Raw genomic sequence first — 14,715 nt, 5'->3', positions numbered from 1 at the left:
TGTCTTACTAAAAGCCCCCAACAGTAACTATGCCACTGTCTCAATATGAGACCGCCTTGAAATTTCTTCGGCCAGATTATGTAATCCATACTCCTTAAGCTTCATCGCAGACAGAAATCTCTGAACAGAAGCAAAATACAGACAAACTTTCTGCCAAGGCAAAAACTTTCTGCCAAGGCCGATCTGAAATCCAGTATCCAATACAGTCCTTCTACGTAGACACTTCCTGGGTCTGGTCTTCTCTAGCAGAATTTTATCAGCCCTATGGTTTTCTGAGCTCTGAGCAGAATCTCCCATCAGGTACAGCCAGCTCTACTTTTGCAGCTGGCATCTCCAAACTTTTCCTAACTGTTCCACTTTCCACAAGCTGATTTCAAAGGCTCCATAGCCAGGTATATTCACAGCAATGACCTCACTTCTCTGGTACCAAATTCTGTCTTAGTTACATTTCTTATTGCTGAAAGAAAATACCAAACACCCAAAGCAAAAGGGGAAAAGGTTTATTTGGCTCACACTTGGTAGGGGTTTCAGTCCATAATCAGCTGGCTCTAAGGCAGGGTAACATGGCAGAAAGTGTTCCAGAGGAGAAGCAGTTCATGGCTGGCAGAAGGCAGCAAAGCAACAAGGAATGACCACGGTTCTTTTACTTCCTTCTATGTTACCCACGCTGCTTAGTGCAGGTGTCACTTATACCCTTAATCCTAGTGCCTTTGAGCCTAGCGTTGCACTATGAATTAATTCTAGAGCCACATACTCTGGATCCAGCCACCTCCGAAGAGCCCCACCTATAACCTCATGAGGCTTTGCAGGGACATCTAAATATAAGCATTAAAAGTGAGTCATTGCACCTTATAATTACCTCTGTTAGGCACTTGCAAATTAAAAAGTTGAGAAACAACCCACTGGAGTTTTCTCTGTTCTTAAAATATGACAAAGGACATTTAAACAAATCAAGGAGCTTCAGTCACATAATAATTCACATACTTTAGGCTTGTGTTCACTGGCTATGACTTCAATTTTATGCTAGAAACTGACCCCTAAACATCACTAGAACTGGACTGTCTAATATCTTGATGCCCAGCATTCAGTCTCACTTTACTGATAACACAGCAGTCTATGTCTTCCTCTATAGATTCTTCCCCTCCTTATTGTCAAGCTGTGTAGTTTTAATTGGTGTAAACTTCACTGAGGCTCCAGGCAGGAGCTAGTATTTCCAGAAGACAGGTCAGTGTGCTTGCTGCCCACCCCTAATAAGTCCTTTTGATTGGTTCAACAATGAGCATATTTAAGCAGTCAGACTCAGTGATACTCAAATGAATTCTGCTGGGCTTTCTGGGAAAGAAAGTGTTCTTTCTTTATTCTAGATATGCAACCACAAATTAGCCTCTCTCTTTCCTTAGAATGAAACCTGTATTTCTTCAGAATGAGTGATAGACTGTGAAGAAGCCCGGAAATGTGGCAGAACAGCAGAGAACCTGGGGCCACTAGGGAAGGGTGAAGGGATGGCAGAGGGTGATAGTGGGGACCAAGGAAAGAAACGGAAATTGAGGGATCAGGTTTCACCTGAAACTTATAATTCTAGTTTTCCATTACAGAGTACATTCCTTAAAATTTATATTGGTCTCGATTGGGTTTTCTGTTACTTGCAGCATAAAAACCCTAAGTCTGGCAGATAGCATAGCCTAGACAAGAATCATTGGCACCAGAATTGTGTCCTAAGGAAAGCCTTGGCCTTACTGTGGGATGATGGGTGTGAACTGATGGGGCCAAGGGCAGGTCATTAGGAAGATAGGTGAAAACCTCAAGGTTGATTTCTACCATGATGCCAAGAATGAGAAAGAAGGAAACCCAAAGACACAGTTTGACAGTTACTGTAGGAGGAGTTCTTGACCAGCATAAAAAAAGCATGCATTAACATCAAGAAGAAATGGCTGAATAATAATCGACATTTATAAAATATAGGCTGCCTGGTTCTCTAATCAGTTAAGGTAATCATTAATTTTTTAGCCACCAATGGGCATTACAATCTTCCTCCTTTTAAAAACGGGTGCTTAGTTTCAATAAGGTAAAATTATCACCTTTGCAAGAAAGGCATGAGAATAAGTTTTCTCATGTTACTTTATTCAGCATGTACTACAGAAGACTACTATATTTGTTCCGCTGCCTTTTCTAAGTCTCTCATTAATAAGCAGTAACTTACTTTAATTTTAAGGATCACAATTAAATGTTCAGTCTTGATTTTTAATATGAGAACTGAGACATTGTCAACTGGTGTCTTTGTTCATTAGGATAAATAAAACCAAAAGAAAGAAGACTGAGACCTCAGGGATATGTAAATATTTATCTTATTGAGAAAAAGAATATTCTGTCTTTCTCTATGTTGAACATAAAAATTGTTTTTTCTATATAATACTGAAATATTAACAATCCATAAAACAGGCATTTACATTAAAATACAACCTTACATACAGCCCTGTAATTTTTACCAGGACTGTGCAAAATATGGCGAATACACATGGATGAATATTAAGGCAAGTAAGACCACTCCACATTCAAATGGAAGTGCAGCATTACATATAATACAATAAATATCCAGAATAGCAAATCTACAAATTGATCATTAATCTGATTTAAATTCTTTTTTCAGTTAAGACTTTTACTATATAATTTATTATAATAACCTTATGAATTTAGAAAACTAATGTAAAAAATGAATTCAATTAATCTGGCTACTGAAGTAACATACTTCTCAATATTCTGCAGCACATTTTAATCTATAACATAAAAATTTCATTTTGGCAAGACACATTTGTATAACTAATTGCTCAATTGCCTATTTTCTCAATATTAAAGAAGTTAGTGTTAATCATGAAAAGTAAAAGAGGCTAATCTTATTGCCTAAGGTTTTGGGCTTTGGCAATAAATGTCCTAAATTGTATGTAATATATGATGTATAACTTAAATACTATATTTACAAAATATAAATCTTTTTCAGCAAAATACTATACAAAATACTGTTTTTACACAGATAAAGGATGTTTTCTTTACAATGATAAGAGCCCTTTATATCTTTCCCTCACATTTCCTATGATTTTAGGGTCTCCCTTCCTCTATCCCTTAGAGTTGAATTTTTCAACAGTGAACAGTGGTATAAAATAAAAGAGTGCTATGTACTTATGGAGGTTTTTCTAGGCAGGTTATAGTGGTAAGAAGGCACTTAAAATCCAACTGATTTTAGTTTCTATACTTTTTTTTTGTTAGCACACAACTCTACTGACTACTTTTTAGAGATATTGTATCACTTAAAAAGGTTCTTTGCAATCGTTCCTTTGGTGTGCATAAAAGGGCAAGCACCCACCCCTCAGATTAACTTTTCAACATCTGCCCATGCAAAACACTTTATGTATTTTTTCAATTAAAATACTGAGAATAAATGAGATTCATCTTTATGTCCTTTGTTCCTGTAAGAGACATCTAAAAATGAGTAGTAATCACCCACCATTATTGATTTCCATAGCTGAGATCCACAGCTGAGAATCTTATCCTGAGTATGGGCCAACTCTTCCTTAGCAAATGGGCTTGTCTTCCTTTTATATGTCAACCTGTATCCTCCAAATCATCCAAAGATAAATGGAAACTTTTTCAACTTTAAAATCTCAAGAAGTGTGAAGGACGGATGCATGATTGGATGTCACTCAGGCAAAGCAAATACCAAATAGGCCAGAGATCTGGAAAGTCCAATACAAAAGAGGCATCCTTTGGCTTGTGATCCCGTCATGTCGCTGAGGCGCATTGTTCCGGGCTAGATGGAGCGGTCACTTACAAGTGTGGACGTCTGTCATGCTTTCACACCTCCTGCAGCGGACGTAGCAGCACCAGACAAACTTGCATTCGCACCTCTCCACGTGCCTGAGCACATGCGTGTTGTAGCCTCGGCCGCAGCAGAGGAGGTTGCAGCCGTCTGCCCCTTCTGACGTACGGTTGCACTCCCTGCCTTGTGTCCCTGGGATTCCCAGCTTTTTATCCTCCACACAGTAGTTGGGGGACTTGTTAACGTACAGCAGGTCTTCCTTGCGGATCGGTATTTTCCTCTGATCTTTGTCTTTCCTTCGCATCTTTCTCTTTATTTTGTCTGATACCTGGATACTATTTTCATATTTATCTTTTAACAAATGGCCAATCTTTTCAAAAGAAGACATGGTTTTCCAGCATGTTTTCACAGCACAGGAGCCAGAAACTCCGTGGCAGCGGCAGTCTACTGACATCAACTTGGCGACAGCCTGAAACCAACAGTGATTTATGTTCAAATGACACTCATTAAGTGCCTCACTCAACAACAGAAGCACAACCAACCTAATCACTTAACTCTCTGTATCAATTTCTATATAAACAAAAATGATGGTTTTAAGCATGAAGAATCTTTAAGACTATGTAAAGTTCAAATATTTTTCCTTTAGTTTTGTCCAAATGTCTTGACCCTGAACAGCAAACCTTTCTGAACTACACTGAAAGTATTAGTAGACCAGGTTGATATTATTACCAGAGAATATCTGTGATACCAAGGGGAAACTATTCCCATTTCCAGTACTGTACTCAATTTGGGATGTAAGGGGATGCTCATGCCTGCCTATGAGATTCTGATACAATTCAACACCTTACTATGATTTTTGAGACATACACTCAAGCCCCATTCCTATAGAATCAGAAGCTAGATTTTATTTAAGATTCCCCAGGTGATTCTTCTCCTTCTTCTTCTTCTTTTTTTTTCCTTTGGCGGAACCAGGGATTGAACTCAGGCCCTTGTGCTTGCCAGGGAAGCACTTATTCCACTGAGCCATCTCCCGGTCCCCGTCCCCAGGTGATTCTTATCCATACTAAAATTTTAGAAGCACTGATATAACAGTGCATCAAAACTGCCCTGAAACTTCACAAGTACCCAGTGCTCAAACCCTTGAGATTCTGGCTTTACCTATTCAAGTGAACTGCTCAGATGATTTTAATGATGTCCAGTAATGTAATGATGTTGAATTAATACAATTCGGAGGCCTTAGGTTTGATCACACTATAATTTACTCTCACAGGGACTGGGGAAAGGGAGGGCAGGCTACCCCATCACAGATCAAATGGAAAACACTGACTAATCACGTTAGACTGGTCAAAACGAGGAGAGAAGGAACTAGAGACTTCAAAAGTTCCCAGGCTCTAACCTCTCATGTATCAAGCTAGCCAGCATAGCTTTCTTTGGTCCCCCAATATGGCAGAACAGAACAGTAAATCCTCAGCACTAGCTGTAGAGTTGGTACTGTCAACATATTAGCTAAAATGAAAAATAGATCCATCTATTCAATAACTTGGAAATTATATATAAAATCTCACCAAAGAAAAGAAAATCTCACAGTTTAAAGTCTACTTATCGTTCTTATCAAAACTATAAAGTCGCAGGTCTCTATAATTTGCTATTTTGTACCAAATCCAACGTTGACATGTTTATGAAATTACATGTTTTTGAAAAAATTAACAATTTTCTGAGCTGTCTAATGATGCTGAGTATTGTAAACAATTAAGATTTATTTGAAACCTTAAATGAAGGCATATGGCATTGATTTGTACAAGGTTTAATACTTCTTACTAGTATTTGAAACAATAAAATAATACTTACACTCTGTTCTTTATAGACCACAGCATATAGGCTCTTTTTGAATTTACAAAACCAAAAACTAACAAGCGTATCAATTTCTTATTAACCCACAGTAAAATGTATACTACAGTGATGTAAGCGCAATTCAAAAATGATGGCACTCAGGCTTATTTCATTTAATTTGTGGGATCTGATATTCAGAAAGTCATCAGTTCTTTAAGATGCTCTTTAAGGGCAAATACATGCTTAACTTAAGCAATCTGCCAACTTTATCCAGATTTTGAGCACTTGACGAATATGAGCAAGAGAGCTCAATTAGTGCTAGGTAGCAATGAAATAAATTGTCTAAAAGTTAAAAATTAGAGAACGTGTGTTGTGTGTTTAAACCTGATCAAGGTTCCTGACAGTCATCACTTAGGAATGCAAAGCTCCCATTTCCTCTGGGTCATGGCTGAGGAGCTCGCTCGCTTCCTTTCCTTAAGCTCTTCCGACATCATGTAAGGAGTCCAGACCACTCGCAAGGCCGCAGGGGCAGAGTGGATGCTCATCCAGTGCTGACTGAATAATGAGTCCCACTCACCGGAGTGGTTCGAACTCATCCTCCCTTGGTAGGTTGATCTGGAGAAAGTGATACAGTCGCCTTTGTGAACAAGGGTCAGAAGGGAGAGCGGCACAGGAAGGGTTTGAGCCGCAAAGGCTCTCCTCCAGTCTTGCCTCTGCCTCATCCACAACAGTCTTAGTCCACAAAAGTGATAAATTGCTTTCTAGGTTCAGACTCAACTTCAGACTCATTGCTGTATTCATATCTGAATTTTTGGAAATTTTTCCCACTCTAGCAAACCAACTCTTTTAAATATCTGGAGTATATAACTCCACTGATGTTTTTTAAAAGCTTATTCTATAACTTTTAAGTTACTCATGGCCCTAACAATAGGATTAAGAAAAGAAGCTATATTTTAAATATCTATATTCCATATATTATTTTTCTATGCTAGACTCTACATATATAAATGAACTTAAAGGAAAATCTCAATAATTTGACATCTAATTGGAATGATTGTAGCCTTTCTAACACTGTAAGGATGGAACTTGGCTGAATTAAAGCAATATAATCACCAGTTAGATTTTTATGAAATGCAATTTGAGGTCAGGCACACACACAGAATTATAGAATTTAGTCTTTCTCAGAGCTCATTTTCATAAATTATTTTACTTGATTTAGGAAGAAATACTTTGCACCTAGTAGGTTGTTAATAATAGGTACTTAGTTATGATTCCAGTTTTACAGAGAAACAATGTGGTTAAAACACTTGTCTTATATATTTTGATGATATATGATATAAAGTCTTTATATGCAACAAGATAGTAGAATGGAGTGAAATGAAAGTGGAAAATATAAGTGTATTTAAGGAAATCACAGGAACACTAAAAAAACCCACCAAGAAATATATCTATATCTTTTCTGCCAGGGTCCTTAATTAGTGTTAAATAGTCATTTGAGCTGCTGTGGTATTTCATCATTTTCTGGTAACAAAAAGTAAGAGATACAGCAGCCGAATGAGTTGCATGTGGTTATGAGAAAATTCCTTCCTCTACTCTACTTGAGTTGTTAAGGTTTATAACGATATTAACAGAGGAATGTTTTGTTAACTATTGCAAACAGATGTGCACATTTTGGTGAACATTTTTAAACTATAGGACAGCAATTAGGAAGGAGGGTGTCATTTTAGTCTACTGGAATCTTCACCTACATTTTGGTTCGATAAATTTCTGATGAGGTAGTTTAAGGACTGATGGATCTATAATTTTAACTCAAAGGCAAGGCAGCACATTGCTTTAACCTGACTTTACAGGAATGGCCAGAAAAACATTGCAGAGTATTTTGTGACTAACATTTCATTTTGTCAACAATTGGATGAACTATTCAAGATTTCATGAAAACTGTAATAGGAGGCCAGATGTATGTGCATAGCAGTCCTAATTCTCTGACCCATTTTGTCCTTTTCTGCCCCCAAATATTTGAACCTGCTAAAAAGCAAAAGCACTTACGTGTTGTTCAACCTCTTATAAATATTCTTGAAACAGGTCAATGAATTTGGGGCTGGCTCTTCCCACTTTGTTGAGTTACTCATCATAAAACAAATTATGGGGTAAGGAAACTTTTAAGTTTATGAGGTGGACATGGTAAGAATGGAAATATTTTAAGCACACCAAAAGAAATACCCATAAATATTCCAAGTCACATTATTCCCAGAAGTTCTGCCCCTGGAAGACAGCACATCATTCTGTCGGCCAATCACCATCCAGCTACATTATTCTTGGAGTCATAACTTTAGGAATGGTGTCAGAAACCAAGTGGGAATCAGAGTATTTAAGGTCAGTGGTTAGAAAATCATCTATCCTGCTCATAGCACTACTAAGCGCCAGTACCCACATTTCTCTGAATACGTTCCTACATTTTGAGTTTCAGATTTTGCGAATAGAAAAAGTAATTCAATTGAATGCAGACCTTGAACTTTGCTCACACAAACATGCACAATAGATTAAAATTCTAATAGCCAATATTAAAAATTGACTTGACTGCACTTGTTAGGTAACAACCTACAAACCTGCTTTTGGTTTTAGTTTGAGTTTGTTTGCTTTACCACCAATGGAAAGAAAAATACAAAAATGTTTTCAGTTATAATACTACATGAGAAAAGAACAACAAACCCCAAACTAGTACTCTCAAAATAACCAGGTAAATATTTTAAGATTCCACCTAGAACAATGGAAGGAAAAAAATTCAATAAGGAAAAGACTAAAGTTTGCACAGCGTGTACAGATATTTAAAGGTTGAATTATTTCTGCTCGGGCTGAATTAAAATAAAAATTTACTTAGGATGAGGAAATATTTTTTGCTAACAAGGAGTGGATTAAAACTAATGTTGAAGAGTTGTATGTTTTTAATAAAATCAGAATATAAACAATAGTTCAAGATCAACATTTACAGTTACAGAGGCAAATAGTGCTAGCTACTTATGATAAAGCACACAAAATGAAATAAACACCCAATAGATACTTAATGTTATTAATAAAAACAGATTTTACAGTGCATTAGTGTTTTTCATAAGTTTAGAGACAACTCTATAAGAAAATTACTTATAATATGAGCTTGTGAGTATTGATATTCTGGTTATAATTTTTGATTACTACAAAATTATTTCAAAGATGGCTAAAGAAGTTTTAAGTTATATACTGATAATAAGCATTCATTTAGCTATCTTTTTGTAAAATACATTAATTTGATGTATCTTGATTTTTTCTAATTTTTTCCAATTAAAAAGAACACATTAATTACATTTAAGTTTTATATTAATGTTAGAAATTATAAATATTTCTTTATTTAGATAATATTTAAACTGAAGCAATATCTCATTTCATTTTGTAATATAACATTTTAAAGAGACATGTACATAATTAGTGTTAAGCAACACTTAGATAAAATATCCTTTAAATTTTCTAAACAAAATTATAGAAAGCTTGTGTATCTATTTACTGATTTTCCTGCTTGCTATTTTGAATTGAACATTCAAATTAAATTGAAAATTTAAATTTGATTTTGCAAAGTTACAATGATACTTTTTCTCAGTTTTCTGCTTTGTATTTTAAATGAAGGGAGTTAAGTAAAGGAAATTGGCTGGAACTTGCAGCTCTTCTAAATGAGTTCCATTTATTCATTTGCCACAAATGTAAAACAAATGCAACATATACTTTAAATGTTCCTAAGAGATACTGCAACTTGTTTTAATTTGCTTCAGGAAAATGTGGCAGACTGCAATGACCACTTGGGGACCTTATAAAAGGTTATTGGACATTTACAATAATACACAATATGTGCTAATACTCCTGTCCTAAAAAGTTTATGATGACATAGAAAATGTACAGTCATTAAATAAGATATACTTTTTAAGGAATGTCCATATAAATTGCCAACTAACTCAACTATATTGCAGAATTCAAACTTTATCATCATTTAGTAATATAAATATATAAAAGTTAAGTTAGGCTACACGCATATGCCATTTTAGGAAAACACTGCAGAAAGTAAGAATTCATGAAAGAAATTAAGTAGGTAGCAGTTCTTCAGATTTGCCCTCCTCAATCTATTTTAAGATAGCTATAATTTAAAATAGCTATGCATACATTTAACATAAATAGCACTTCTTTACATTTATGTATATTCTACAAAAAATTTTAATGAACCTGCACTGCTTTTAAACTAATTCCCTTAAAAAATACTTTTTTTTTTTTTTTACAAAAAATAATTAGTCATTGTGTTTTCTCAAAGTATATGCAAAAGAGAATAAGGGCAAAACTGACATCATGTTTAGGATGAGTTACTCACTAAAAATTGGATTTTGAAAATATAATCAAAATTTAAATTTGGAGAGAAAAACATTTGACTCAACTCGCTAAAAAAACAGGCCAAATCGTATTCTGGCTTTGCCACTAACCAGATAAAGGCATTTATATGTGTCTTATTTTATAATTAATGTTTTAGATATATAAAACATACAACCACATTCTATTACAAGATTCAGCTCACATTAGATACAGAACTTAAACTAAACCAATGTGGTCAGTACACAGGAAGGAATATTTATGTTGCCAGCATTTATTTTTTAAATACTTTGTATGGCTTTTTCGAGCAGCATAACCTAACATGATTTACATAAGGACCCTGGATTTTTTGTTTGGTCCTCTAATACATACCTGCCTTCCAGCTTCATTGTTGTGCAGATTCACTGCTGACAGTACCCTGCTGTCTTTTGCTGTGGTGTTTCTGATGGGCAAATCCAGGAACTTTCTGCTGAACCACATGCCATACTGGACGTCATCGGAGCAGCCCCCCCAGTGCCAGCCTTCACTCGTGGAGCCACCACTCTGCAAGGTGGTGTCACACGAGCATTCGGTCATGTTTCCTGCACTGCACGACCTGGTCACAGAGTGGACCAGGCCTGCTGCCATCACAGCATAAATGAATGCTGTCTCCTTGGTGCCTAAAATAAAACATACACTGAAAGGTCAGAGAACCATGTCACTTTCTGCCTGTGTTCAGAAGATGACTCTTAAAAGCTAAGTACTTTTTCAATAGTCTTCAATTAATGTTTTAGTGAATACATATTTAGGAAGGAGATCTTTTATTGTTCTAGTCTTTAAAAAGATAACATTCATTTTCAATATTCCACTTGAACAGTTTGCTTTTCATACAGTGTCCTCATCTCTTCAACCATCTTTCTAAAATTTAAAATAAAATTAAAAAATTTCAAAACAGCTTAGCTTTGAATAATAGCTCAATAATATATGTTTTAAATCTTTTACATTGATACAGTAAGTAGTAGTAAAACACCCAAATGAAACTAGATTACTTTTCCTTTTAAATTTAAAACATAACAGGCTGAACGTTTTAGTATGACTTTTTTTGCATAAATCATATTTATCAGAATGTAAATTGAAATTATGCAAAGACCAAGCCAATTTACAGAGAAATGTTTGTTTGCTTTCACATTAAAGAGTAAACTTTTTAGAGAAAAAAACCAAACATTGTTAATAGCGACCACTGATCACAGTATGCCGCTGTCAGCGTTTTATATAGTACTAGCTAATCCTTTTGCAGTCTTAAAGAAAAAGTAAGATAATTAAAATATCACTAGCCAAAAAAAAAAAAAAAAAGAAAAAAAAATCATGGAAAAGTATTTTATTGGAGTAGTGGTATTTAGCACTCTTGCAGTAGCGTTTGTGCTAAAACTCTTTAAAAATTAAAGTTCAACTAAAATATTACTAAAATAGACCAGAAAGGATTTAGCAGGCAACTTTTTTTTTCCTTTCCAGATGTTTAGATTGGAGTAGGAACGGTTTCGTGTCCGTTGTCCAATAAACCTTTTCAGCAGCTAGGGCTTCTGGATTTCAGAAGCTATGAGAGCACACCTCGCTGCTCTTTCTTCGCTCTTCGCCCCCCGTGGGGCGGGTCAGGGCTCCCTCGCGGCTGTGAGCCCAGGCGCGGGCGGGGGCAGCGCCTTGGCGACCGCGCGTGTCGGCACCGCGTGCGGAAGGGTCAAGGTGCAGGGAGAAGGGAAGCGAACTGGGTGGGAAAACGACAGTGCGCCTTCCCGAGCCCCGGTCCTAAGATGCTGTAATTTGCTGTTGTTCCTGGAACAGTCTTGGCCCCTTTGACCTTTATCCTCACCAAGTTCCTGCGCACGCGGAACGAAAACTCTTTATCTTTTTTCTCCGTAGCTTCCCGCACGGCGCGAGTGCGCCGAGGGAGGGAGAGAAGGAAATGAAGTCGGAGGCGAGAGCTCAAGGGACCGCAGTCAGGCTGGCGGCACGGGGGGTCGTCCGGGACGGAGCCCTTACCTGCCCTTACTCGGCGCACCCGGGGCTCCTCGGAGTCCCCAACGCTGGGGCGTCCCAGCCAGCCGCTCGAGCCCGCGCGGTGCGCAGCGGGGCTGGTTAAATCGAAGCAGATGCGGCGGCCGCCGCGCTCCCCGCCGCCGACCTTGTGCTTCCGCGCGGTGCCTGGCGCGGGGCGCTGCGCCCCCCGGGGGTCGCCGGCGGGAGGGTCCGCGCTCTCCCCAGCTCCGAGGGCGCCGCGGCAGGGGTCGCGCTGGGCCTGGGCGCCGCCCCCTGCGGCCCGCACCTGCGACCTGGGTTCCCTGCCCCTCGCGGTCGCTTTCAGGACCTGGAGGGCCGCGGGTCCGCGCCCGCGCCAGCGACTTCACTTGAAGAAACTGGCAGAGGGGTCGTCGCCCTCGGGCCCCGCCAGCCCCCGGGTCCCGGACTCACCGCTGCTCAGCTCGTAGCCGAAGAGGGGCGCGGCGCCGAGCGCGGGCCCCGCGGCCGCGGCGACCTCGCAGTTCCAGCGCTCGTGCCGGAACTGGCTCCTGCACTCCTGGATGCCCAGCCGGGCGCCCTCGCGGATGCTGGGCAGCAGGTAGGGCTTCCTCTTGCACAGCTCCTTCTGGCGGCTGTTCAGCGGCAAGTTGGCGCAGCCCAGCTTCTCCGGAACCCCAAAGGAGGCGATGCCCAGCCACCTGTGACACGAGGCCGCCCCTAGCGTCAGCCGCCTCCCCGCTGTCCTCCCCGACCCAGAGGTTTTCCTGAAAATTAGGTGGCCCGCCCGCCGGTCACCGCCCCACCTCTGCCGGCCTCCGTGCCAGGCTCCCCGGGGCTGGGCGCCCCTTCTCCACAGAACCCTCGCGCCTCTGCTGACCCGGTACTCACATCCAGCTGCCGTGAGCTCCGCAGGGGAAGAGCGCGAGCAGGGCCGCCCACAGCGCGCACAGGCGGGGCAGGGCCAGGAGAGCCGCTCTGTCCATGGCCCCGCATGGAGTCCCCAGCGCAGCTCGCTCGTCTTCGCCCAACCTCTCCAAGGCCCGCGGCGCTGGGGTCAGCTCTCCAGCACCACGCTGTCCCTCGGCCTCTTTCTCCTTGCAGAAAACATAAGAAGACCGCCAATGCTAGTGGCGCCCAGCAGCCCCCAGGCCAGCCTGAAGAGTGAGCCGCTGCAAGGTCTGGGTTGGACCCCTTGCTCCTGCGCTGAGGCAGAGCTGTGCTTGAGGCAGGAGAGTCCCTAGCTTTCCAAGGTGAGAAACTTCTGTTGATGTCTCTGCTTCTCCATCGCCCCCAGCTTCTCGCATCTCCTCCCTCTGACCACGCCTGGCGCCTGATTGGCCCAGCGGCGGACCCGCATCTCATCATCCCGAAACTTCAGGCTCCCATTGGCTGAGAGTGGGCCCTGCAGGGCCCTCTGAGCTCTCGCCTCCTCGACAGCTACTTCAGACGCAGAGGGGGGTCATGACCTTTCCTCCTGTCGAAGCCTCCTTGGTGCAAGTTGTGGCGGGCTTGATGCAACCCGATGACTGGTAGAAGAGCCTGTCTTAGCAACCCTGGGTGAACACAAGGGTTTCATGCGAGGCATTTCAGTCACACCCACCCGCTTCATCTGGAGTGGATGCAAAGTCTCTCCCCTCCCTTCTTTTCTCTCCGTCTCTCAGGAGAATAATCACAGAGTTCAAACGAAACAAGCTGACCTTCCAACCACTTGTTAGAGGACTCGTGTATGAGGAGACTTCACAGAGAGGATAAAGATGCTGTGGGATTTAAAGTCCTCATCATTTAGTCAGCATTTGCTTTTAGATAAAGGGGAGATTTCAGCCACTTAATCTACAGTATTTCAGTTGTATTTATGATTTTTTGGGTCTTATTTCCCAAAGTATTTGGCACGATCTGCCCAAGTAAAACTAGGGGCCAATGAAGGGCACTTCTAAGTGGAGACTTAAGAATAGATGAGGATTATGTACCTACTCTTTTTCCCCAGCCCCACATTGGCTCCCAGGAATGGATACATGCTGAAAACCACCCTGCCAACACCAGCTTAGACACCAAGTATGCCCAGTCCTGCAGGAACTTATACAGACAAATGCCCATCCATTAAGTGTGCCAACCAGCCTTATGCAGGAAGTGTACAATGAAAAAAGTTGGAACTTATCAGTAAAGGAACATCCACAGGCTAGCAGTGTACGCTGTGGGGCAGAAGGTACTCCAGGTGCAGGAAATGTTCCAGCAGGTGATGGCTTTGCCAGATTGGCTAGCTGGGGTTTCGTAGGATGCAAGGTTTTTGGGAGAGCTCTGAATGCAACCAGAGACATTTAGCTGTGCTACTAGCACTGCTTTATGTATGTAGATGCAAGAAATGTTCCTGAAAAACACACCTGTGCCCCCTGGACTTCTGAAGTTCTAGGAACCACTTGAGGTGGCCATATCAGATCAGTGAGCACCGAGCTAGTTCACTTGCATACAGACTTTTCTAACATTTGTTTTATATTCCCTCTGTCTGCCACAGCGGTAAAGCTCCCTGAAATTCCCATTCTGTCCCATTCACTCCTTTATCCAAATACTCAGTGAGTGTACGCTATGTACCAGGTTCTAAAGCCACATTGTAATTTTTACAAAGTCAAGTTGATGATAGGGTATAGTTACTGATCCAGAAATATTTTTGGCTAATGGCTAGTGGCCTCTCTGCAAATCAGCCT

At 40.5% G+C, this 14,715-nt stretch overlaps 1 protein-coding gene across 1 annotated transcript; it reads right to left on the bottom strand.

Annotated features, from left to right (window-relative positions):
* Nucleotides 1-593: 593 nt before the first annotated feature.
* Nucleotides 594-13,311, bottom strand: Wnt16 (Wnt family member 16). The gene is made up of 4 exons (XM_004643305.2): nucleotides 12,905-13,311; nucleotides 12,467-12,714; nucleotides 10,394-10,680; nucleotides 594-4,280 (listed from the first exon to the last, which is right to left on the bottom strand). The coding sequence occupies exons 1-4, from the start codon at nucleotides 12,997-12,999 to the stop codon at nucleotides 3,816-3,818; spliced, it is 1,095 nt and encodes a 364-aa protein (XP_004643362.1). The 5' UTR covers nucleotides 13,000-13,311; the 3' UTR covers nucleotides 594-3,815.
* Between the last annotated feature and the right edge of the window lie 1,404 nt (nucleotides 13,312-14,715).

The sequence above is a fragment of the Octodon degus genome, unplaced genomic scaffold (assembly GCF_000260255.1).
Source record: "Octodon degus isolate 3935 unplaced genomic scaffold, OctDeg1.0 scaffold00170, whole genome shotgun sequence".
Classification (NCBI taxonomy): domain Eukaryota; kingdom Metazoa; phylum Chordata; class Mammalia; order Rodentia; family Octodontidae; genus Octodon; species Octodon degus.
The sequence above is the reverse complement of the archived record's forward strand: the minus strand, read 5'-3'. Positions and strand labels throughout refer to the sequence as shown.

Excerpts from the sequence above, each read along its gene's own strand:
- Wnt16 (XM_004643305.2), bottom strand. The coding sequence starts at position 12,999 with ATGGACAGAGCGGCTCTCCTGGCCCTGCCCCGCCTGTGCGCGCTGTGG. Across the intron at positions 10,681-12,466 it reads CGGCTACGAGCTGAGCAGCG|GCACCAAGGAGACAGCATTC; the intron begins GTGAGTCCGGGA and ends GTTTTATTTTAG. Across the intron at positions 4,281-10,393 it reads ACAATGAAGCTGGAAGGCAG|GCTGTCGCCAAGTTGATGTC; the intron begins GTATGTATTAGA and ends TGTTGGTTTCAG.